At 35.8% G+C, this 26,783-nt stretch overlaps 1 protein-coding gene across 16 annotated transcripts in view; it reads right to left on the bottom strand.

Moving 5' to 3' along the window:
* Window positions 1-23,770, bottom strand: part of jar (Myosin heavy chain 95F jaguar) — a 194,118-nt gene extending 170,348 nt beyond the window's left edge. For 8 of the 16 annotated variants that reach the window (XM_067129025.1, XM_067129020.1, XM_067129015.1 and 5 more), the window contains exons 1-3: window positions 23,634-23,770; window positions 12,808-12,840; window positions 9,831-9,854 (exon numbers count right to left, since the gene is read on the bottom strand). In XM_067129025.1, coding sequence (XP_066985126.1) covers window positions 9,831-9,854; window positions 12,808-12,837 — 54 coding nt within the window. In that variant the 5' untranslated portion in view covers window positions 12,838-12,840; window positions 23,634-23,770. Of the gene's footprint in view, window positions 1-2,634; window positions 2,875-9,830; window positions 9,855-12,807; window positions 12,841-23,633 lie in introns of those variants that run through there. The other 8 variants (XM_067129027.1, XM_067129024.1, XM_067129018.1 and 5 more) reach the window with 2 other exon arrangements.
* Window positions 23,771-26,783: the final 3,013 nt, after the last annotated feature.

Raw genomic sequence — 26,783 nt, forward strand, 5'->3', positions numbered from 1 at the left:
ACCCAAATGGGAATACATTCAAAGAAGAATGAAGTGGCAATCATCCAAATGGGGATACATCCGAAGAAGAATGAAGTGACAATCGCCCAAATGGGGATACATCCGAAGAAGAATGAAGTGACAATCACCCAAATGATGATACGTCGGAAGAAGAATGAAGTGACAATCACCCAAATGAGGATGCATCCGAAGACGAATGAAGTGACAACCACCCAAATGGGGATACATCCGACGAGGAATGAAGTGACAATCACCCAAATGGGAATACATTCAAAGAAGAATGAAGTGACAATCACCCAAATTGGGATACATCTGAAGAAGAATGAAGTCACAGTCACCAAAATGGGGATACATCCGAAGAAGAATGAAGTGACAATCACCCAAATGGGGATACATCCGAAGAATAATAAAGAATCACCCAAATGGGGACATCCGACGAGGAATGAAGTGACAATCACCATTCAAATGAATGAAGTAATCATCCAAATGGGGATACATCCGAAGAAGAATGAAGTGACAATCGCCCAAATGGGGATACATCCGAAGAAGAATGAAGTGACAATCACCCAAATGATGATATGTCGGAAGAAGAATGAAGTGACAATCACCCAAATGAGGATGCATCCGAAGACGAATGAAGTGACAACCACCCAAATGGGGATACATCCGACGAGGAATGAAGTGACAATCACCCAAATGGGAATACATTCAAAGAAGAATGAAGTGGCAATCATCCAAATGGGGATACATCCGAAGAAGAATGAAGTGACAATCGCCCAAATGGGGATACATCCGAAGAAGAATGAAGTGACAATCACCCAAATGATGATACGTCGGAAGAAGAATGAAGTGACAACCACCCAAATGAGGATACGTCAAAAGAAGAACGAAGTGACAATCACCCAAATGGGGATGCATCCGAAGACGAATGAAGTGACAACCACCCAAATGGGGATACATCCGAAGAGGAATGAAGTGACAATCACCCAAATGGGGATGCATCCGAAGAAGAATGAAGTGCTAATCACCCAAATGGGGATACATCCGAAGAAGAATGAAGTGACAACCACCCAAATGGGGATGCATCCGAAGACGAATGAAGTGACAACCACCCAAATGGGGATACATCCAAAGAGGAATTAAGTGACAATCACCCAAATGGAGATACATCCGAAGAAGAATGAAGTGACAATCACCCAAATGGGGATGCATCCGAAGAAGAATGAAGTGCTAATCACCCAAATGGGGATACATCCGAAGAAGAATGAAGTGACAACCACCCAAATGGGGATGCATCCAAAGAGGAATGAAGTGACAATCACCCAAATGGAGATACATCCAAAGAAGAATGAAGTGACAATCACCCAAATGGGGATACATCCGAAGAAGAATGAAGTGACAATCACCCAAATGGAGATACATCCAAAGAAGAATGAAGTGACAATCACCCAAATGTGGGATACATCCGAAGAAGAATGAAGTGACAATCACCCAAATGGAGATACATCCAAAGAAGAATGAAGTGACAATCACCCAAATGTGGGATACATCCGAAGAAGAATGAAGTGACGATCACTCAAATGGGGATACATCCATAGAAAAATGAAGTGGCAATCACCCAAACGGGGATACATCCGAAGAAGAATGAAGTGGCAATCACCCAAATGGGGATACTTTCGAAGAGGAATGAAGTGACAATCACCCAAATGTGGGATACATCCAAAGAAGAATGAAGTGGCAATCACCCAAATGGGGATACATCCGAAGAAGAATGAAGTGAGTCATCCAAATGGGGATACATCCGAAGAAGACTGAAGTGGCAATCACCCAAATTGGGATACCTTCGAAGAGGAATGAAATGAAAATCACCCAAATGTGGGATACATCCGAAGAAGAATGAAGTGGCAATCACCCATATGGGGATACATCCGAAGAAGAATGAAGTGGCAATCACCCAAATGGGGATACATCCGAAGAAGAATGAAGTGACAGTCACCCAAATGGGGATACATCCGAAGACGAATGAAGTGACAATCACCCAAATGAGGATACATCCGAAGGAGAATGAAGTGACAAAAGAAATCACTCAACTGGAGACACATTCCAAAACTCTACGGGTCTGAACCACAACACTTGAGTGACCATTACTACAAAAAAAAATAGCCATGACGTTCACAACTAATTTATCAACGGATATCATAAAAAAACGAAATTATTCATTCATGCTAATTAGTGAACATGCCGTTATGAGAAAGCGCTTATCACTCACAAACGAATCTCTCTCTCTCTCTCTCTCTCTCTCTCTCTCTCTCTCTCTCTCTCTCTCTCTCTCTCTCGAGAGATATGAGATATCCACGTATTTCCATCACAGATAAAAGCAACGCAGTTATTATCTACCAAGGACACATTTGCACCGAAAGAAAAAGTTTACACCAATAATCTACTGCAGTTAGTAGAATTGAGTTAAAATCTAGCAGAACTGAGTTAAAATCTAAAAGATGCAATATTTCGGAAATTCATAAGGAAAAAATCTCCTTGATTTCTATTCTGAAAAAAAATTTAAATAATAGGTTAGAAAAAAATCTTCCCCAAAATGAATACGAGCGTAACCAATGAGCATCCCACAAAACCTACCTGTCAATCCAACCGGCACTCCGGCAGGTCCCGAAACTTGAATGGTTTATGTTTTCTGATTTCGGAACGAACGATCAAGGCACAAAAGCCACCGCTGCTTCACAGCACCAATAAATTCTACAAACACTCACAACTGAAATCTAGGACCAATGGCGTGCGCGCGCACGCAAAAACACACAAGCACAGACCCTCAGACACTAGAGACACCCGTCGCTTGGGAGCGCTACACAACGAGTGAGTGGCGTTGACCACCGATCTCCCCCTCACCCAGCGACACGCACCTTTGCACACGCACGCACGTACGAACATACGAGTGGCAAAATGCACATGTCATGCTTTCTCACACACACACACTCTCTCTCTCTCTCTCTCTCTCTCTCTCTCTCTCTCTCTCTCTCTCTCTCAAATGTCTGGTGAAACGCAGTGTAAGATACTTACTACATAATTCTTCACTTTCATCAAAAACTGTGCTTGCGTTAGTTTTACATACAAGTGGCAAAATGCACATGTTATGCTTTCACACACACACACACACTCTCTCTCTCTGTGTGTCTCTCTCTCTCTCTCTCTCTCTCTCTCTCTCTCACACACACACACACACACACTCGCAAATGTCTGGCGGAACGCACGTGAAGATTCTTACTACATAATTCTTCACATTCATAAAAACTGTGCTTGCATTAGTTTTACATACGAGTGGCAAAATGCATATGTCATGCTTTCACATACATACACGCGCACACACACATTCTCTCTCTCTCTCTCTCTCTCTCTCTCTCTCTCTCTCTCTCTCTCTCTCTCTCTCTCTCTCTCTCTCTCTCGCAAATGTCTGGTGAAACGCACGTGAAGATACTTATTAAATAATGCCTCACTTTCATCAGAAACCGTGCTTGCATTAGTTTTACATACGAATAGCAAAATGCACGTCACGCTTTCACACACACACATAAACACAAACACGCACACTCCCACTTACACACACGTCTGGTGAAACGCACCTTTAGATATTTAAGACATAATTCTTCCTTTGCCCCAGAAAACTGTGCTTGCATTACTTTTACATCTGATAGAGGCTTACTGGCACAAGTCATGACACATCATTACCATCAATTTCATCTCCTGGCTTATCTCTGGATGCCTTATCAGGCAGGAGGGCATCGCGCATGCATCAGGTACAGCTTACAGTTTCTCGGAAAACTTCAATCTACCATAACTTATCAATAGATGTTTAACTGTATCTAAAATTTCGCAGTTTTGCTTCTTACGACAACATACCGAATAATTTGGGAGCTGTATATTCAAGGGTCCGTTTTCTCATTACTTTTACTGAATCGCTAACCTGTCCATCTATTCACCTATAGCTGAGTTTTCGGTAACATAATTCTACAGGTCTTCTAAACATTTTTTTTATTTCTAACGCCACGTACGTGAATTGAATTGAATACACAATTTAAACCAAAGAAGCACTGGGACCTATGAGGTCATTCAGCGCTGAAACAGAAATTGACAGTAAAAGGTTTGAAAGGTATAACAGCCGGAAAACCTCACAGTTGCACTATGAACCAATTGTTAGGAAAAGAGGGTGGAAAGTAAGATGGAAGAAAGAGAATATGAAAGGAGGTACAGTTAAAAGAACGAAAGGGGTTGCAGCTAAGGGCCGAAGGCACGCTGCAAAGAACCTTAATTTATGTCTACAGTGCATCGCATGAGCTGCACAGACGGCACTATCCCCCTACGGGAGTCCACGTACGTCATACGCCACAAAGTATATTCTATTATATTGCTTTAAAAAACAGCCAATCACGGGCCATGACCCTATCCCGTGAGGAATTGTTCACCATTAGATTGCCTTATTAATAAAACAGCAACTTCAGTAAATAATTACGCAGGCCATTACTGAAACTGTCACAGTATTCTAGTCTTCTGATTAGATAGTAATGTACAGGAAATTTTAATTAATCCATTTTTGAGCATTTCTCTGTAAGGGCCACTTTTCTTGGGCAATATTGTCCTATATTTTCCCTCAATTTATTGTTTGTCATATTTACATATTCAACCATAAGTATCATAAGATGCTCACTATCTTGGCTATTTGCAATTCTGAGATTTTTTTACAAATGCAGTATCAACTTTTTTGAAGTTGCCGTTTTGCTGTTAAACACAATCTGCTTTGTAATAATTTACTGTTCATCTAACTTTCCTAATCTTTTACTGTTTAACTTTTCTAATCACTTCCTGTTTATCTAACCTAATTATTTGCCGCTTATCTAACTTTTCTAATCATTTACTGTTTATCTAACTTTTCATATTGTTCATTATGCTTACAGTCTATAACCATTTAAAACTGTACCGTCTTCGCAAAACTTGCACTTCGTTTTTATCTTAATTCGTGATAAACTAAGCATACCAGTATCCATAAAATACACGCATAAATGTGGCTCCCAAAACGCTGGCTTGTGGTACTTTACTGAAACTCATCTTGGTAAAATTTCTGAAGTAGATTTACAATTATTGATCTAAACGTTAAAGGCTACACTAGTCTGGGAACTCCTAACCCACTTCAGTGCATTATTTTGAGCCTCTGACCATCGCAAGTTTGGTTTAATCCCATAAGCTCAAGTACTGCACTAAGCCTCTAAACAGAAGCAGGAATACTACAAATTTACTATTATATATTTCAGAGATCATTTAACATACTACAAATTTACCTTAACATACTTCAGTGATCATTTAACCGAGTGCATTGTAGCTTCTGTAAATTTTGCAGAGTGCTGACTGATTTTCTGATAGGATACTGCGCTCTCAAGTTATTCAATGTTGCTAGTGCACTGCTGTTTCAATAATTTTCGAAAGAAATGCAGTTAGATAATGGGCTTTACGACTCCAGAGACTGTTCTTCTTTATCCTCAAATGTGGATTTTACACACAGAACATTTTCGCTACATTTATTATTTGTCATATTTACATATTCAACCATTACTATCGTAAGATGCTATCTTAACTATTTGCAATTCTGAACTTATTTCTACAAATTCAATATCAGCGTTTTTTAAGCAGCTGTTTTGCTCTATTAATACACAATCTGTTTTTAAATCATTACTGTTTATGTCACTTTTCTAATCATTTACTGCTTATCTAACTTTTATATCGTTCATTATATATATTTTATTACCCTTTCTTACTGTCAAGATATTGATTTTCAGGAATCGTATTTATATTTTTTATACAGTACAGTACAACTTACTGAAAACTTCCCGCTGTCCCAGTAACTGTCCCAAGATGGTCAACATCACAATTCTTTTTTTTCAAGTTCCTTATCTTCAATCTTTTCACAACTACTTAGTTCTTCTGCAGAGGTTACTAGAGAGATATCTAATTTATTTTCACTCGATTTACAACCATCATATATTTTTTCAGCTTTCTCTTTAAAGAAATTTTTTATTTATTACAAAGTTCTTCAGCTTCATTTCCTGGTGTGGTTATTTTCTTTCTTTTCCCACGAAACATCTGTAAACCAGACAAGTTCTTCACACCTGTGCAGGTTCTTAAGCTCTTCTGTGCTCTCTCTCTCTCTCTCTCTCTCTCTCTCTCTCTCTCTCTCTCTCTCTCTCTCACACACACACACACACACCAGCGCATTTTAATACAAATTTCACTCAGATGCTCTCTCTCTCTCTCTCTCTCTCTCTCTCTCTCACACACACACACACAACACATATTATAATACAAGTTTTACTCAGATTCTCTCTCTCTCTCTCTCTCTCTCTCACACACACACACACACACACACACAAATTTTAATACAAATTTTAGATGCTCTCTCTCTCTCTCTCTCTCTCTCTCTCTCTCTCATATTTTAATACAAATTTTACTCATTTCTCTCTCTCTCTCTCTCTCTCTCTCTCTCTCTCTTCTCTCTCTCTCTCTCTCTCTCTCTCACACACACACACATATTTTAATACAAATTTTACTCATTTCCTCTCTCTCTTCTCTCTCTCTCTCTCTCTCTCTCTCTCTCTCTCTCTCTCTCTCTCTCTCTCTCACATATTTTAATACAAATTTTACTCATTTCCTCTCTCTCTCTCTCTCTCTCTCTCTCTCTCTCTCTCTCTCTCTCTCACGCACACACACACATACACAAATATTTGTACCAAAAATACTTATTCACCCTCTCTCTTTCCGATAAACATCTTTAATTCAAATTGTACCCAAAAATTCGTCACAGATATTTAAAACAAATATTTCACTAGCACAGTAAATACGACCTACATGTATCTAACATTCATACAAGAATAAATCAAGTGGAGAATGAAATTAAATCATAAAACTGACGAAAATTAAATTATGAAGAAGGTCTGTCTAAACAAGCCGCCACTCGAGATAGTAGACCTCTCAAACGACATATTTCCAGTGTGTCTAAAAACTAGTTTGAAATCCTTAATAAATATTTCCTGAATATTCTGAGAGAAACATATTCTATCGACAATTTCAAGTCCCCAACAAAATACTTAACCAGTACTCTATGATTCAACAACGAAATATTCACAGATAGTTATTGATCTCCAACGTAACACTCATCCAGTATAATTCACCGACAGTCTTACCAATATTTTATGAATCACAAACAAAACATGACCAGTATTTTACGATTCCCGACAAAGAACTAATATATTGATTTGCCAGCGAAATACTGTCGATGATAACAAAATAAATCAATCAATAACTTAAGACTTGCCAGAAAAATAAGCAAATAAAAACTACTAAGGCTAGAGGGCTGCAATTTGGTATGTTTGATGATTGGAGGGTGGATGATCAACATACAATTTGCAGCCCTCTAGCCTCAGTAGCTTTCAAGACCTCAGGGTGGACAGAAAAAGTGCGGACGAACAGACAAAGCCATAACAATAGTTTTCTTTTACAAAAAACTAAAAAAAAAAAAAATTTCATAATTTTCCAATAAAACAACCAGCAAATATTCAATTTCCCTACACAAAAAGGCAAGATATTATAAGATTTCCCAACAAAACCAGCATAAATTTTAAGATCCAAAATAAAATATGTCAGCACAAATATTTTGACTTTCAATAAACCTCAATCCTTTAATCATTTCCAGCCAAAATAACTGACCATTATTTCGTGATTCCGAAGAATACAGGATTCTCCATTACAGTTTTCCAGCGAATAAATGCCAGCCGATATCACATGAAATCTTGAACACGTTACTCATCTAATGGCCTACATTTTAAGATTTACTGTCCTAAAATATCCCCAGCATATATATTTTTTAAATATACTGTACAAAAGTATCCCCGTATATATTTTTTTTAAATATACTGTACTTAGATATCCCCAGTATATTTTTTAAATATGTTGTACTAAAATATCCCCAGTATATATTTTTAAAAAATATACTGTACTAAAATATCCCCAGTAAATATTTAAAAAAATATACTGTACTTAAATATCCCAAGTATATTTTTTTCAAATATACTGTACTAAAATATCCCCAGCATATATCTTTTTAAAATGTACTAAAATATCCCCAGTATGTGTTTTTTTTTAAATATACTATACTAAAATATCCACAGTTATATTATATTTTTTTTAAATATACTGTATTAAAATATCACCGTATATATTATTTTTACATATGCTCTACTAAAATATCCCCATTAGGGGGGTAGTACCGTCAATGCACCTCATGCGGTGCACTGTCAATGCACCTCTTTGCAGCGTTCCTTCAGCTGCTGCAACCACTTTCGTTCCTTTTACTGTACCTCCTTTCATATTCTCTTTCTTCCATCTTACTTTCCACCCTCTCCTAACAATCTTCATAGTGCTTTTCGTCCAGTTACACCTTTCAAACCTTTTACCGTCAATTTCCGTTTCAGCGCTGAATGACCTCACAGGCCGCAGCTTGGCTTTAGCCTAAATTCTATATTCAATTCAAATTCAATTCTGTACTAAAAATCCTACTCTCACACTAAGACACTCAGATATTATATCCAATGGGAGTATCCAAAAGCACTGACACCGTCCTGAAAATCATCCGCAAATTATTTTATTTAAATGATCTTCAGCAAAATCGATCGGTGACGTAACTAACGTCCAAACCGCGTCCATGAATTCCAGCCGAGCAAACCAACGGTTATAATTGTGGAACGCCTTCGAAAATTAAAGAGATCACTTACCGTGACAGAAAATTAATGATATTCGGGGAGAGAGAGAGAGAGAGAGAGAGAGAGAGAGAGAGAGAGAGAGAGAGAGAGAGAGAGAGAGAGAGAGAGAGAGAGAAGACTGTTCTCTCTCTTTTCGCAGGCTGATTTCTTCTTTGGAGCTCTGATGGGTTTACAGCCAATAAAGGTTTCCAGATAGAGATTTCAAGAAATAAAAAGAAAAAAGATACATTTTAAAATATGCCAGAGTAAGCAAACTACAAAATCTTTCAAATGAAAATTGTAGAGGATGTTGGTATCCAGTGAAATAAACACAATGGTAACAACAATATATACATTAACAATTAAAGTCGTCTGCAAAAATTTTCATCCATAAACACTAACATAAAGCTGAGCATGCAAAAACTCCATTATTACTTCACCTTAAAGTCAGTATTTATTAAAAGCTTTAACACAAATGTCTCGAAATGTTTACTCATCGTTCCTGAAATAACAACCCTTCAAACTCATGACGACAAATATCAGGTCAAAATGCTAAAAACAAAAATCATAATAATGTACTGTCCTACAAAAATAATACTTAAGGCGACTTAATCATTATAAGTAATTCTTGCAACTAAAAGAACTGCAAAGTATATCAGTAAGGGAAAATAAGCGAAGCAAATACCACAAATGATGAGAAATTAAAATCACCAAGGAAAGGATTTTCACAAACAGACTATAACTAAAAGCATGACAGTGAAAACACTGAGACTTCAAAGAAAGGTATATAGTAAATCGCACAAAGAACACATAGCATTACAAAACCTTCTAATATACAAAATATGCAAAATAAATCAATTACAAAGCACAGAAACCACAAGAAAGAAGCCAGAGAAGCCCCGACCAGGTAGCAATCACAACAAAGCTTCCTGTAAGAGAGGAGGAGTACCACAGACAAGCAATACAGTACATCTAAACGCTGCCCAAAAAAAAGCGACCCACATCCAGAAGAGGGGCAAACAAGTCAACACACTATACCTCGAACTGTGGGTTCCCCTTTGGCTGTGAAAGACACACACAAGAAGGTTATTAGTACATGTGGTTAGGACGAACACACTTGTTAAGGTGAACATTTTCTAGGGATAACTAAAACTAATTAATGTGAGGTGCAAATTATGAAATTAATATACAAAGCTTAAAGAAAGTTATTTATTATTTACATAAAATTTACAATGTACAGAATGTAACAAAATATAACTTTGTACAGATCTGTAAAAATCATATGTAATCTGCTCAGATTTAACTCAGCAACTTGTTAGTAATACTTACTTAAAAATAAACGTGAAAACAGTGGATCAATTATAAATAAATAAATGGAACCTCATTTATTTCAGTATACAAATAAATTAGAGATTAATGCGCAAAGTGCAAGTTCAATCAGACCTTCTCCCACTAACAAGAGAAAGACTGGGCAGTGAAATCTAAAATGGTACCAACATACTACAACCTTTATTTCCAACACATTCACCATTGTGTTATTTGCAAAGTTACGTTAACTATCTCACACCATTACTCTCTGCTACTTGGCTGCATTGATTCAATACTCCCATCTATGTATCAAGACACACACACACAAAAAAAAAGTCCTGCACCCTAGTAACTTACAAAATTACACTGAACTACTCTCTGCAAGTTTCACAATGAAATTTTAACTCATGTAATCATCTACTAATAGTAGACTAATTCATCCGTTACTGACAACCAACTACGCTAATCTTAAGTGTCTTCCAATCAGGCAGGATTGCATAAACTAACTGGTTTATTAACTGAATTTAGGCCTGAAAAAATCTCTACTCAGAACTGCACAAGATGTCACATAACCCTCATCAACAAAGTGTAAGACCTCATAGAAACGAAGCATTATCATAAGAACAACGCCTCTTATTTAATCCCGTTCACTTAAAATATATTAATTGAAACGTTTCTCAAACCATAAACGTACTTTATCTCCTGTTGCCAAAGTTCACTAATCCTCTGAAACTAAAGCAAGAGATTCAGCATCTAATGCCGCCTAAAATATCAAAATCTTACTTCCTCCCCACCAATAATCATACAAAAATACCCACCTAGTACTTAAAAAATTCCAATAAAATTATTTTAAATTCCACAAAATTCTCACCTAGTACTTAAAAAAAATTCCAAAAAAATTATTTTAAATTCCACATAATTCTCACTCTCAAAAGTTCACTAACGTCATGCAATCTCCATCCAAAGCTACTTACGGCTGCCATCCACAAAAAAGTCTACTCCCTGCATAGAGGTCCACAGACTTCATCACCGATACAAAATATATACAGAACATTTGCACGTCTCGGAAGGAGGAACTTCCCTCCCTCTCCAACCAGGACGGTACCAAATGGCCCATGACCTGACTTTCATTTCCTCGATCTCTGATAACAGATTTCCACCATAGTAATAGTCTACTACAGTACATTTCACTATTTAAAATAATTCCATTTACGGTGGTTTTTTTTTACTGTCATTATGATCAGTTCACACTACAAGACCTTGAAAACATGAAAAATTCATAACTCCCATTAGCACTTTGACTAAATGATGATTTTGTTTCACATGATGGACAAGTGGAATATCATAAAATAACATAAAACTTAGTTTTATGGTATTCTAACAAACTACAGTACAAAAAAATGTGAAGCAAAATGTCAAATATTTTAAGAGATGTGCTGTTGCCAATGGCAACCTGAAAAGTATCTTTGATGATAATGCATAAACATGCACAAGATTACTGTATCCCCATATTTATTCATTTCATTGGCTTAACCCTAAATATTGCTGCACTCATAAAACTAATGGTCCTATTTACAACCATGTGCTAATCTTTACATAACAGATGTTCCAACTACTACTCTCAAACAAACTCCAAGACTGGCACAGAAAATACTGAACTTAAGACTATGTGTTTAAGAGCAATAAGTAATTTCAATTTAAAGCTCATATTGTACATCAGAAGGACTGCACAACAGTCTTAAATACCCAACCCTACAAAAAACCTAACTATGATTAAATCTAAAACATGTACAGTACAGTGCTTCAGGTTTCTGAATTACCAACTTTGGGCTAGCTAACCTTACCAGGTTCCTCTTTTCATAAGACTTCAAAGAAAAGCAAATGCTGACAAGTTACTCAGTTTATAAATAGAAAATAATTCCAAAAGACAAAAAACAAGAAGATAATTGTACTGTTTTTCAATTCACTCTCTTTCCCAACTTTGGGATACCAACATGGGCCTATTGTAACTAGGCATACAGGACATAAATAAAAGCATAAAATCCCAATACTATTTTGAGAAAGAAAAATAATCTCCTTGCAGAGATAAAAGCAGCTCATACAGTGCAGTAACCAAATACAGTATCTAAAATAAAGTGAATATGTTAAGAGAAATTGGTTCTTGAAAATCTATAAAAAATGAGGTTGGACAGATTCACATAAACCAAAAAACAACGACAATTCTCTGTTTAAGACAGTTGAAGGAATTCAAGAATTATTCCATGATTCCAGGTACAAGTAAATACAACTTTCCCAAACAGACATACAAAAACTGAATACAGTTTTGCAGTCTGCATAACAAGAAAATACAGAAAAAGAACCAGGCACGTGAAACAAGAATGAAAACCTTTCATCAATACCTTTCTAAACCTTTCTAAACACTCTTGATTACAGTTAGAAAGCATTCAAAGCCTTTTTATAATTTATGGATAACAAAAAGTTTTATATAACTCTTATCCCAATTACTTACCCATCTAAAATGATCATACAGCACACCTCAGCCTAAAAGAAAGGCTAACAATTATGAATATGAAAGAACTATGCAGCATCTAAAATGTCCATAGGTTTAACTGCCAATGCAGATACAAAGAAGGAAACTGGAGATATGAAATAGAATTGCCTGGCACTGAAAAATATTGTTTCAAATAAAGGTTATACACAAGCCTACCTTGCAGGGACCCCTGTCGATCAGCGCCATGGCCTGGAATGAATGAAAAAATCTTATCAGTCTGAAGCATAGTTTTATCCCAATATTTTCACTAACCTTACAGAAAAGACCTGGATTAAACGTATAATAATGTTTTCCCGTTACAATACCAGCACTAAAGTGCAGTATTTGGTTTTAATCAAGTAAATGTGATTTTATTATCATCTGAATGGAATAAGAATTTATATAAATGTATGAAATAAACTTGGCCTCATCTTTGGAGAATGACACTACAGTATAATCTTCCCAACTCTGGATTTAGTACCTCAAATCTCTTCTTAATATTACCTAAAAAAATATATATATAAATAAGAAAAGTGCCATTTCCTACAAATGTTGAGAATACTGTAGCAATCTTCAGTTAACATTCCCCTCCCTGAACTGACCTGTGATTTTTCTGTTTACTACTCTTGGAAATGATATCACAGACATTTTGCTGCAGAAGAGTGAAAATTATTAAAATAAACTAAATTTTAAAGGATAATAATCAAGTGTATCGGTTTACAGTGAAAAGCAAAACCTGCAGTTTGGGGGGTACGAGTGAAAACTACAAGTACATATGTCAATTTGCTTTGTTCCCCTGATCTCAAATGCTGCTACTAAACTTACCTTTCAGCCCTCCTCCATAAGGTTGTTAATAATTTGATCTTTATACCCTTATGTACATACATCATTCACAGAGTTACTGGATACTGTATATGTAACCTTCATAACCACTGTGTTGGGGTTATGTACTCTTGTCCTTCAGAATGTTCATAACTAATTGTGTTTTAAATGAGCCTCAACATACTGTATCATGTTTGGTGTTCTTGGCTGTGTTCAATGAGTTTTGCTCATTCATCCTTATCAACAATATGAATGTAACCTGGAAAATAAAATAGTGCAGTATGCCTATACACAGGTTATAGATTCTTGCTGAAGTTGTTCATTCTTCTCTACGCAATGTGAAATGAAGTGCCTGAAGGGCTTAAACGGGGAGCTCAAACATAAAACATATCTGTAACTGGGGTTACGGTTACAAGTTGAACTACAGCAAAACAAAACCTGGTCAGATTAGCTAATCCCATTTCTTGCTTCCCCTCTATGAATTACTCAATACTGTACTAGTAACCTGGTAAGTACTGTTTTTAAATACTTTACAGTACTGTCCTGTATGCTACACAGAATTACCATGAACTCCAATGATCAGTCTTTATAGTCTTGTACTTAATAAACATCATTTAGTGCTGCCAATAAGGTCACTACAGTTTGTAAGGCATCCTTTAAGTAAATAAAAATTATGGTATTAATGTCACAAGCTTTGGTTCTACTATTGTGAGAATACTGTCCACATGTCTGGATGCTGGCATGTTTCTCTTCTAAATGAAATTGCTCAAAGTGGTGATTTCAGTTATGCTTAAAATTATTTAAATCACCCTTTTATAATACCTTTCATGAAGTTTACCTCAAAAGGGAACTGTTCCTAATGTTTCCAATTTTTACACAGTAAACCACCCGTTCCAGGGGGATCCCCCCACAAATAGATAAAACCCGCAAATACTTAAAACCCTTCTAAAAACACTTAGAACTGCCTATTTTGATAGTTCAAACAAAAAAACAAACTAAAATTGCTTATACAGGTATTATCCTGCTTACGATGGGGTTAGGTTCCAAAAAACCCATCGTTTGTTGGAAAAAAACGTATCTCGAATATAGCCCAACCTACACAAGGGTATTCAGTACCATGTATACAAATATGGTAGCCTAGCCTACACTATAAAGTATACTCTATACATACACGGTATAGTAATTATTAATATCAGCTAATTCTGGAGATTCATGCAGTGACGTATGATAATTCAATACAAAGAGAAATTGAATAACAAACAAGAATTAGCTTAGCCTACACTATGGTATATCGTATACATATATGGAAGCCTAGCCTACATTATACTGTACTCTATATTCACATATCATATTATACAAACATCAACATAACAAATATGCATCTTTTCTATGGATCTTTTAAAATGTTATGCCTTAATTCCCTGTATCCAATAATATTGTACATATTCTTATATTGCTTTTGTATTATAAATTGTGATCATAGTGATCAGTGTTATGGTTTGAAAATCTATTACGCAGTAAGTTTATTTCGCCGTATTTAACTCTGTTCAGAGCACTTTTCTTGCTTCTAGTTAGCATAAATGAATCTCTAGATACTTTATTTATATGGACCAAGGTTATTTTTCATTATACAAAGCGTTTTTAAGTCGAAATATAACAAATATGTCTTGTTGCGAAATTAATTTAGCTACTTTTTTTGTTAATAGATGACACTGGCCGTTTGGGGGCGTTTGTTTTGTGTAAAAAAAATCAAGATTCCGTTCGCTATTTTCACTTGATTTCATCAAAATACGAGTTTAAGTATTTATCGTTTATCGGCGTAAAAGTAGCAGTAATGTGTTCTTTCATGCCCAGTAGTTTAGATTAAAATACTCTCTCCAATTTTAATTACGGTCGAGTTTCATCCATGTTGCTGATGCACAATAATTTATAGTCACTAGCAGCTTGAACATTGTTTTCTCAGCTTCAGCTACAACTTGCAGTTTAAATTTAGCAGTATATTTCCTTGCCAATCTTTTATCCATTACGAATACGGGTATTATGTAAAAATGCATCAGTCCTATTCTACTTAACGTCATTTGTATTATAACTATGGTAATTGTTTATTATCGTACAATGGTTGAAATACAAGCAAAACAGCTGTTGTTATCCGATTCAGTGATAAGCAAGACGACAGTTTCTCATTTGGTTGTTTATGGCTGTATGCATTTACGCAAGAGTATAACGTTACTAACAATACTTTAATCATTCTCTTTTACTTTTTTACGTAGAAGATGGGATAAAGAGATGGAGGCAAAGAAATTGGTCTATTGTAATTTGGTCTCTCTCGCTGCCTGATTGTAAGCTGCTGCCTGCGCCCGCAATAAACTTAAAAACATTTTATAAAGATTGTCATATCAGTATTAATCGCTTACCCCATTGCAAAATTGAATTATCAAAAGGCAAATTATCGTAACTCGAGCACTGCCTGAGTATTTTAATAGTTTTATCACAAAAAGTGCATTTAGTCATGAAAATGAGATGAAAATACAGTAATTACAGATATTTCTGTGAAAAATACCATGAATGGGTGAATTTTCAGCAAATAATACATATGTTCCATAGAGAAATCCGCGAATAGGGGAGTCCACGAATCGTCAGACCACGAAAACGGGGTTTACTGTACAGGTAGTCCTCGGCTTACATCAGACTCAGGTTATGTTGTTCTGAGTTTCATTGCTTATCAAATATATTCATAAAAAAATTGGTCCTGGGTTACACAGGATGTTTTGAGGTTACATCATTGTCTTAAACCACGACAGAACAGTAAAAGTACATACAGCTATATAAGTAAAAATTTGGAGGTTTTTGATGCACACCACTTCAGAATTCAAGTAAAACACTGTACAGTACATCCAGAGGATTAAAGGTAAGGCTTTCATCTCTTTATTTCTCATTTTTATACATTTTTCTTGTGATGTTCCGGTTACGTCATTTTCTGGGTTACAGGGACTGCCTGTACTTGTAATTATTGTGTGCTAACTACTTCATTCATGACCTGTACTTGAGCTTATCATTCCCTTTGATATAAGCTTATGGACCAGTCTTCTTGGTAGACTTTTGCATAATTATTCCTCATGAGTTTACAAGAGACTGTTATGTTACTTTAAAGATGCAACTTATAATAAATAATTTGAAAATACACAGAGGAACTATCAAATTAGTTTTACTGCTAAATACTGTCAAAATATAAATCTTTTTGTACCCCTTGAAAAAAAATCACAAATTCTAATTCTAACCCTCAAAAGTTAAGCACAATAAGTTCATAGCAAAGAAAAGCCAGATAAATAACGGTAATAATGCATCCTGGATTGTGAAAAAAAATATACAAATGTAAAAGGGCAGGTGACAGTGAAATAAAAATTTCCCATCAAGAATCTACTAATTTTATAACTGTTTTGAACATTAACTATAAGAATTATAGATACCACAAACCATATAATAAATGTTCAGCAATAGCGTTATTTACAGTATAAAGTACTGTAAGTACCTCTTTCCATAATGTTTAACTTCTATCCAATTACTGACAATGGCATCATACAAAAGGAACTTTGATAAGCTATCTTATCTTGGCAGACCAGACTCACTTTCATGTACAGTATTCAACTATCATACCCTGGTCAAGAAGGTAAGTCTAACTTTTAAACACTAAAATGACAGAAACTTTTTGCCATCTGTGACAATTATCACAGTATATTATTAATTTTACTGTACTCTATTGCTGACTAATATCGTTTTTCTATTTACAACAATAAGTTGATGTAGCCTTAATGCAGGATACCAACAATAAACCTTTCTGTACTTTATTTACTATCATTCCAATAACTTCCGTATGACATAATTTACATCAGAGACTATGAAACTGCTTTCCAATAAAGAAAGAATTTACGGTTACCATTACAGTATAATTGAGTATTTTGACTGTCATGGTTCTTGTAGTAGTGTCACTGGAAAATATAAAATTTCCATCCTTCTCTGAGCCAGATCTCAATTTTAGCAATTATGAAATATAGACGAAAAATAAGTAAACATTACATGCACTTCAAGAACATTTACAACACTGTATTTAATAGTAACAAACATTACACAATATACTGTGGATAATAATAGCAAATAAAATAACGTACCAAATCCAAAAGAAGCATCAGGAAACCCTGAAAATACTCATGATTGTTTCATTCAAAATATATTTACGAGTTAACACGAGCAATAATGAAAGCTGTGGGTAAACAGAACACCTCACTAATAATTCCAGGTATAGTACATGTAAACAGAGGTTATGTTATTAAAGCATGTTACGTCAAAAGGCTGAAGTGTGTGTTTAACTACTATGTACTGTATACCAATGTATTATATTGTTAACCAACATGATGTCCTGTAAAAGAAACCATTTTATGACATGGTGCTGACCAGAAACCTCGACAACCACTAACTTTAACCAAAATACAATATCACATCAGCTTGCACCCATAGCTAATACATCTTTAACATTATCCAGTACACAAGTACTATAAAACATATTTCTCAGTTTCTAAAGAGCACAGTATATAAACACTGGGTTAATTTATGACTTACAATATCAATTTCTTGCCAACTGGAAATCCAATCACCAATGTTAGAATCATGGTTACATTAGCATTTCTTTGTAGGAGTGTCAAAGGAAAAAGAATACTGCAATAACTTATTACATGTCTACCAAAATAATGTATGAAGAGTTCATACATTTTCCAAGCCTGTCAGATATTCTTTGTTAAATTTTAGGGGCCTAGAATAAGTACCTCTACCTTTTCCTAATTTTTCTTTTGCAATAAACACTTAGATTTCTCTCAGCCTCACGCTTACATTAATATTCTGAATACTAACACTTCCTCTTTCGTGTTGGTGTTCAGTGAGATTGGCTGTTATGTCAGCAGCATATTAGGTAGAAACAAGCAAATCTAAACACTTGATATTCAGTTTAACAACTTTACTAATGATTTATCATTAACCTACCTTACCTCTGCTAAAATCAATATTGAAGACTACGAAAAACAATTGTATTCCCTAGATATGAGGATAAAATATGACCTTTTCTTGCAATGTATGTTAAATCTTAATATTGCATTAGAAATATGCTTTAAACCCTTAAACTGTACAAAGGCTTTGGTTCTTATCATCTGAATGAAAGAAAATAGATACAAATTTTACAGAGACAGATTCTTTATATCAGGTTCTGCTCTGTCTTCAGACTATGTACAGTATTTAAGAATTCAGGTAGGGCATCACTATACAGCAAGTCACATTAATTTGGATAACCCTTATGAATTTCTGACTCAAGACATTAGTCTCTTACATAAGAATGTAATTTTCATAAGATTATCCTGTTTTTTTATTTAAATAATGGTATAACACCTATGAATTTACAGAGCTACTGTTTTTTTCCTTTTTTTTATTTTATAAGCCATAAGAAAATGACTGAAATCACTCCAACATAATTTTAAATATGGACACTATAGAAAGAGGAGTAAACTTCTTGTTTGAAGAAAGAAACAAGTTAGGAGAAAGAAGACCAACCACTGCCATACTCATAATTATCAAATGCAACAAAGACCATCCACAAAGCAACCTTTGGAGGAGTAACACTATCACTTGAAGCATGACATGTAGTTCTGTATGTCAAAGGACAAAGTATAATTGGTTTCTCTTTAATTTCATACAGGGTAACTAGTATGCAGTAGTCCAATGGCATTTACTGGTAGGAAATTGTCCCAAATTACCCTTCACTATATGCTAAAGATCCATAAAAACAACACTTACACCATACACATGGTCTCTCCATATAGCTTCTTTCCTCAACAGCTAAATGACAGGAAGCCCTAATCTTGATGCCTATTTTGTCAACATCATTGCAATAAGATGACATTGCATTAACTGTAATGCTGTCTTCTTATGCTATAGCCTTTGCCTATCATCCAAGGCTGATTTCATGTAAAAAAAATGGTGGTACACAATCATAGTGATTAAAACCAGTACAGTAACTGCACAAATACAATCAACATCTATAATGACCCTGATTACAGTCTTGAGTCTATTCAACAGTTAAAGTCTATCCAATCTGTCTAGAGAACAATATCACCAGCTGCGACGTTATTTGAAACTGTTATTCTTGGGTACCATATTTCATTTTGCATGATCCAAGCCAGTGACACTGATTAGCACCAGTATCTTCTTACTACTGAAATGAGAAAGAGTACCTGATTGAACTTTGGCTACCTGTGTGTGTGATACATAAGAAGACAGATGCAACATCCTCTTTATTGGCTGGCCAAGTACCATAAGTGTTGGTAAATCCTTTGAAGACCTGAAGAGTTTAAGGTCTGGTAGATAGAATTATACACCTAGATTTCATGATATATATTGTATATATATTGCTCAAAACCAGAGTTGTAAGTTTCACACATTCAAATGAATAGGTGTTATAGAATCCTTTACTTTTCCTGCCTGCAATTATGCTACTTTAAATATGGTAGAGGATTGAGAATCAAGTCACTGAAGTGAAATTTACACTCAAGAAAGCTCTGTGAAATTTGAGCTTTCTGTTGGAACAATGGTTGGTCACAGAAGAAAAGTGGTGGAGATGCTGGCAAAATGAAACATGAAAATATGTTGAGTAAAGAAAGCTGACAACATATAAGTAGTAATGAAAGTAAATGGGTAGTTACACATAAAATTATAAATTCTGGTGGAATGGTGTAACAAGATCAAATGGCACTGGTATACTGTTCCTCAATGAAATGGCATTAGACAAACAAATGAAAGGAGGATGAAGGTTAAAAATTATTCCAAGAAAGTACCATCACGTAAGCAACCTCAGTGCATGTATCAAAACATGGAAATCAAAGGAAGAAAACACTAATGTCTAGAAACAATATCAGATATGATAAGGGAAATGCCAGAGAAAAAGGTATGCTAGTAGAAGGCGACCTCAATTGGTATGTTGAAACAGAGCTAATTTTGTGAAATAATAGATTTGGTGAGATAAACTATGTAGGAGAAGCAGTGCCACAACTCTTTCAAAGACAAGGATTAAAAATTGGGTTCGATGCAGTCAGTGATCACACAATCTTTGTGAACCCCAAACAGACATCAAGAAACTGATATGCAAAAGGTCTTATTTCATTAAATATGACATGAAAGAAAATGACTGCAATGTTTTACTAAGCACAGTTTATTTAAAACAACACTCCTTATGTGATGAGTTGACAGAAACAAAGAAAAAGAAGACAAAAAGAAAAACAGTCAACATGAAAACCAAGAAGCTTAGAAATCAAGAGTTATAAGCCTTCAAGCTCTGCCAGAGGATGCAGGATGAGGATAGAAGTGCCTCCAGGAAGAGGAAGAGGATGGAGGCCAAGATTCATTCAGGTAGCAAAGGCAAGGGGGAAGATTATGTATGAAGGGACCCACAATCACTAAACAACAGACAGAAGAGAAAAAAGTTTTGAACTGTAAAGTGATAGGTATAGAAAAATATAAAAGATACAGAGTAAATAAATGATGAAACTTGGATAAACTGAAGTTCAAAAGAAAAAAGCAGGTCACCAGGCTTCATACAGTACAATTATCATATACTGTACAGCCCAACCTCTCTCTTCAACCTGATGAAGTACATCATGCCTTCATTAGAAAGAGGTTGTTTGTCTCTGACTCAATGCCATGTCAAAATTAATCTATGTTTACACAGTACTGTAGTAAGTACAAATATGCAAAATTCCTAAATTTTTGGAAGGTGAAAAGGGGGACTCTACATCTGTAATGCTTGACATATATGTAACCTGAAAACAACACAGACACTGAAACCTCATTTCACCAAACCTAACATGACACAGTAGCCTGGGCTTACCAAAAGACCCCATGAATGTTCTCGCTCTTCCTGGTCATCCCAGCCTGAAACCTCTCATTACTCAAGGTGCAATTCCCCACACTTCACAGCTAGACTAATTCCTGTAGGGGGCAACCGTAAATTGCCAACATATCCTATACAGAAAAGTCTTGTCATTTTGGGGATTGAATTACATCCTAAGGACTTTATATTAAACTTAGATGGCTACAGCAAAGAGCTACAACTGTATAAACTTAGCCTTGGCAACAGTAGCAATAAAACTCCTAACAAAACTAATACAGCAACCCAGCCAATCATCCATGAACTAGGCTAATTAGCTTATCAGTACTAAACTATCACAGTCACATACAAAATCTATTAGTACATACTAAAAGTATGAGCCTATAAATTTTAGCTTTGAAAACTTTGTGCATGGCCTGGATATATAACCTTTTATTGTAGTACTGTGTTGGTTACTTGTAATTTATAATATGATACACCAAAAACAGCACAATGAATGCCTTTTTTCAATTATTTTATGGTTTCTCTTTTACAAGGAAACTGTAGCAAATGTTTTCTATCCAAGTTTGCTATTTTGGTTTGTTTCAAAGTGTTTCTTATTCTGTATGACATGTCAAAATAATTTGAGTTGCTCTTATTCTTCAATATTACATAATGACATCAAGAGGATATGACACATGCTTACTGCCATGTTAGCCTACATGTATTTCCCTATTTACCAAGCAGCACTGGATTTCTGGTTTTTAAGAATTCTAAGTTTTCTGCTCCCATCATGGTTTCTTCATCTTGGTCTGTGTGTGGTGTCTGTTCTTTGGTGCATTACCAGAAAGTATCAAAATAATTTACCCATAATAATACTTTTTCAGAACTATGAAATGTCCTGAGTGTTCAAGACTGAGCATGAAAATCAATTTAGAAGAAATTTTAAAGGTGAAATAATGTGTTTCTGATAGTTTTTCGTTTGATTTTCACAAATTTGATATCTAGTTCTGGCGGCTAATATTAGTTACCAATTACATGCAAACACACACACACACATACACACACAAATGATTCATAACAATGGGGGACCACAATGGCAAAGGAACAAAGAGAGCAACAAATAACCAAGGTACACAAGCAAGCAAACATTGTTTCTTTATGGTTTGCAGCACCCTAGGTCAGGTTAGGTTGGATGGAGGGCCTCCAGGGGGGGACACACCAAAGTCAAGTACGACCCAGTTCTTAGGTTAGATGCTGTAAAGTGTACTGTGTGATTGTGCTTGATGATGCACACTTGTTCTCTTAAATGGCTGATGGCCACCCGACACATTGTATTGATTGCAAAATAAAATATTATGGAACACTGGGCTCTCCTTGTCTGATCACCCAGTCTATAATAGATGTGGTCAAGGAAATTAAAATTAGAAAGCATATTTGTATTTCACTACATGATTTACAGGCCTGTAGGCCAAGCTGGTGGGGTTGGGGGGGAGGTTGCTACCATTCTGCTTAGGTAGGACCCAGCATCCCAGGCATTTAAATGGTTCCTAGTTTCCTTCTATGCTACTGTTATAGTAGGCCTCTAGAGGGTCGAAATGAGCTGACCATCTACTTCAAGCAGAAGTGAATGTTAAATGCCCAAATCACATCGAAACCAAACAGAAAAACTATACTTTATATTTATAATCGATGACAGGTTTAAAAGTAACCTTTACCACTTATATTTGACTAAGTAACAACGCCGACTGTAGCCTATGGGTAGCCCGTCGGCCAGCCTTCAACCTGGTTCGCCCGCGGCCCCCCCAAAAACGTTACGTCATAATTCATTATAAGCTATTTTAGCTATAAAACAAGATTCCTGATGAATGACAGAGTTTTGTCCAAAAATCAATATTTCAGGATGATTTATCGTCGGCATAAAAGAAACAAGCCTAGGGGATATCTATGGGTTTGAACCCGTGATTCTCGACCCGCCTACGGTACGCTAGGGCGAGCTCTATGGGTTTAAGGACAATTTATTATTCATAACCTTTTCCAAAATCTAACTTGAAAACTAATCTGTTGTCCAATCATTTATTTCAGCAGAAACTTCCGTTATAACTTAGACCACCAATCATGACTCTGATCCACGAAAAAGTATTGAAAAGGACAAAAACCATGACATTGACCCGTAACAATGGCCGTAATAAAGGCCTTAAAAGGACAACTTTAAACCCCATTTAAAAGTTGATTATCAGCTTTAGTTTTCGTCTCATTCATACAACGTCGAATTACTCACCTCGTAGGCTGCTCAGCGATCACCTTTTATCAACGACAATAGCGGCTATTTAAATGCCACGCCCAAAATACAACACTTTTGACACTTATGTTTACTTTAAACAGATGTTTCCTGGGGGGAAGTGACGTAGGCACTACACCTTACAAATTTATAATATATTGAAAGATGTATCCACATAACTATATTTTACTTTTCTAATCTTCTATTATTTTATTTATAACATCAAATAAATTATACTTATTTCTTCTTGTTGACAAATAATAAAATATAAAATTTTATAAAGGTGTTTAGCTTCAACACGGGGAAATTTTAAATATATATAACAAAGTTCAGGAGCAACAAATTATCACTATTACTGTTATTATTATTAAATATTACCATTATAATATTAAACAAAGTTAGGCAATCATCACTTTACCTTGGTCTAGTCCTTGCTACCAATAAGGAGGCTTCAGCTACATAGAAAGCAGACAGAAAGTAGGGGGAAGCGGATTTGTAGTCCCACCCTTTTTTATGAAAAAAAAAAGTTGTAAATTGATACTACAATAGCGTGTACTAGGGAAAAAAGATGGAAATATCTGGAGCCAGCAATATATATATATATATATATATATATATATATATATATATATATATATATATATGTATATTATATATATATATATATATATATATATATATATATATATATATATATGTGTGTGTGTGTGTGTGTGTATGTATGCATGTATGTATGTATGAATGTTAATGTCAGTGGTAAGTAAAAGTGAGAAAAAGCTTAGCTCTCAAGTGGTCTGAACTCACATTCAAGATACAAGCGCACGGCAATGTCTGTCACACCACGGCAGGAAACCCATTTCTTCCTCTAGAAAGTCAGCGCCGCATATGTTGGCTTCCAGCATACCCTAAACCGGCTTCAAGCATAGTTTCCTAGAAAATTCTCTTCCTAGCTGTCTAGATAATCACAGATCTCTTGAACGACCCTTGAAGAGAACGCGCATTATGTGAGAAGAGCTTTGTTGAAGCTTGTCTTCTTTCCGTTATTTTTAGCTTAGTTTCATCTACGGTTTCATATCATTAGCTAATACTGGATGAACGTACAAGAGTCAACGAATAAAGATTCTACTTTGGTCCACTGAAAACAACTCAGGGTTATATCTTGTATTTTGATTTCTAAGTCATTATAATTTTGCTGAGTATATATAAGGAATCAGTTTTCTTCTTATAACTTTCAGAGAAGTTTTCATCAAGAGACATTACGACAAGAGGCTTTGTAAACTCGAAGAGAGGCACTAGTAAAACCCTACCAAAACCACTGCTTAGGTTAATGTTAGTTAATTTAAGTATACCTTAGTTTAACCAGACCACTGAGCTGATTAGCAGCTCTCCTAGAGAGGGCTGGCCCGAAGGATTAGATTTATTTTACGTGGCTAATAACCAATTGGTTACCTAGCAACGGGACCTACAGCTTATTGTGGAATCCGAACCACACTGTAACGAGAAATTAATTTCTATCATCAGAAATAAATTCCTCTAATTATTCATTGGCCGGTCGGAGAATCGAACGCGGGCCCAGCAGAGTGCTGGCCGAGAACGGTACCCAACCTTCCAATGAGGAACTGTGTAATGTTAGTACCACTGTAACCTTTAGGTAGCTATGATTCTTTTGATAGTAATTGATAATGGTAAAAATCACTCGTCCCTCCCGCAAAGAATGATCCTTTACTTGGATAAAGGCTTATTGACCCCCGGAAATCATTCCTGAGATCAAAATGCAACCTAAACGTGAAGTTTTACCAATCATGGATACTTCTATTTTCATCCAAGTTGTGCCACGGTAAAAATATGAACAATATACTAACTTCTACAATTCATCATTCTGAACTGACTTGCTTTGAGGGGTGTGGGGGTCATTAACCTCAGTATGAACATCTAATGTCTCGTATAAGCTGTAGGTCCCGTTGCTAAGTAACCAATTGGTTCTTAGCCACGTAAAATAAGCCTAATCCTTCGGGCCAGCCCTAGGAGAGCTGTTAATCAGCTCAGTGGTCTGGTAAAACTAAAGTATATTTAACTTTTCGTATAAGGGCCCAAATGGTTAAAGTTTTGAATTAACCAATAAATACACATCTGCGTATTTAAGTCTTTGGCTCTCACAGACCGTGCGCCACCAATAGCTCCCCATCCCCCCTCCCCCTCTCACTGGGGATTTTATGGGATGTTCATTTTGATAATCCTTGTGTTATTAACTAATGGATTTTAGTGGTCTGCCAAGAATTATCCTCTGTTTTTACCGATTACCACCATATTAAACAGGATAGCATTTTTCTTTCATGTTGTAGGTTAATAGAGGTTTTATGTAGACTCTGATGTTGCGTTTTATTAAAAATTCTGTTTGGATTTTGTTATATACTTAATTCTGAAAGAAATGGAAGAGGATCCTCTGAAGCTCACACGATCAAGGGTCCGTTGACAAAAATTCCAAGACACTGGAAAGGCTTTTTACTCAATGACAAGAATAAGCAAAGTTAAGTTAAGTATAGCCTACCTTAGTTTAACCAGACCACCGAGCTGATTAACAGCTCTCCTAGGGCTGGCCCGAAGGATTAGACTTTATTTTACGTGGCTAAGAGCCGGTTGGTTACCTAGCAACGGGACTTACAGCTTATTGTGGAATCCGAACCACATTATAGCTAGAAATTAATTTCCATCACCAGAAATAAATTCCTTTAATTCTTCATTGGCCGGCCGGAGACTCGAACGCGGAGCCTTACTCCTTTCCTTCTACAGTATATGAATGGAAGCAAGACAAATATGGTAGGATGTTGATGGGGAGAAAAATATACTTTGTTTATGGAGATAAATGCACCACTGACGGACAGCATACAGTTAATGAAGATACTAAAGAACTTGGATCCTGCCAAGAGGAAGCAGACACCAAAATTGTGCTCCATTGCTTGCACATTGCAGCTCAAAGCTCGCTTGATTCAACTGTAACTGTGCGATCACCTGACACTGACGTTTCTATTCTCCTTCTTAAACATGCTCACAAATTAACACAGACTGTTTTGTTTGATACTGGAGTAGGCAATAAAAGACAACTGACAGACATTCAAAGTGTCATCCAAGACGCTGGAAAAGAAATTTGCT

Source organism: Macrobrachium rosenbergii, chromosome 27, assembly GCF_040412425.1.
Source record: "Macrobrachium rosenbergii isolate ZJJX-2024 chromosome 27, ASM4041242v1, whole genome shotgun sequence".
Taxonomy (NCBI): Eukaryota; Metazoa; Arthropoda; class Malacostraca; order Decapoda; family Palaemonidae; genus Macrobrachium; species Macrobrachium rosenbergii.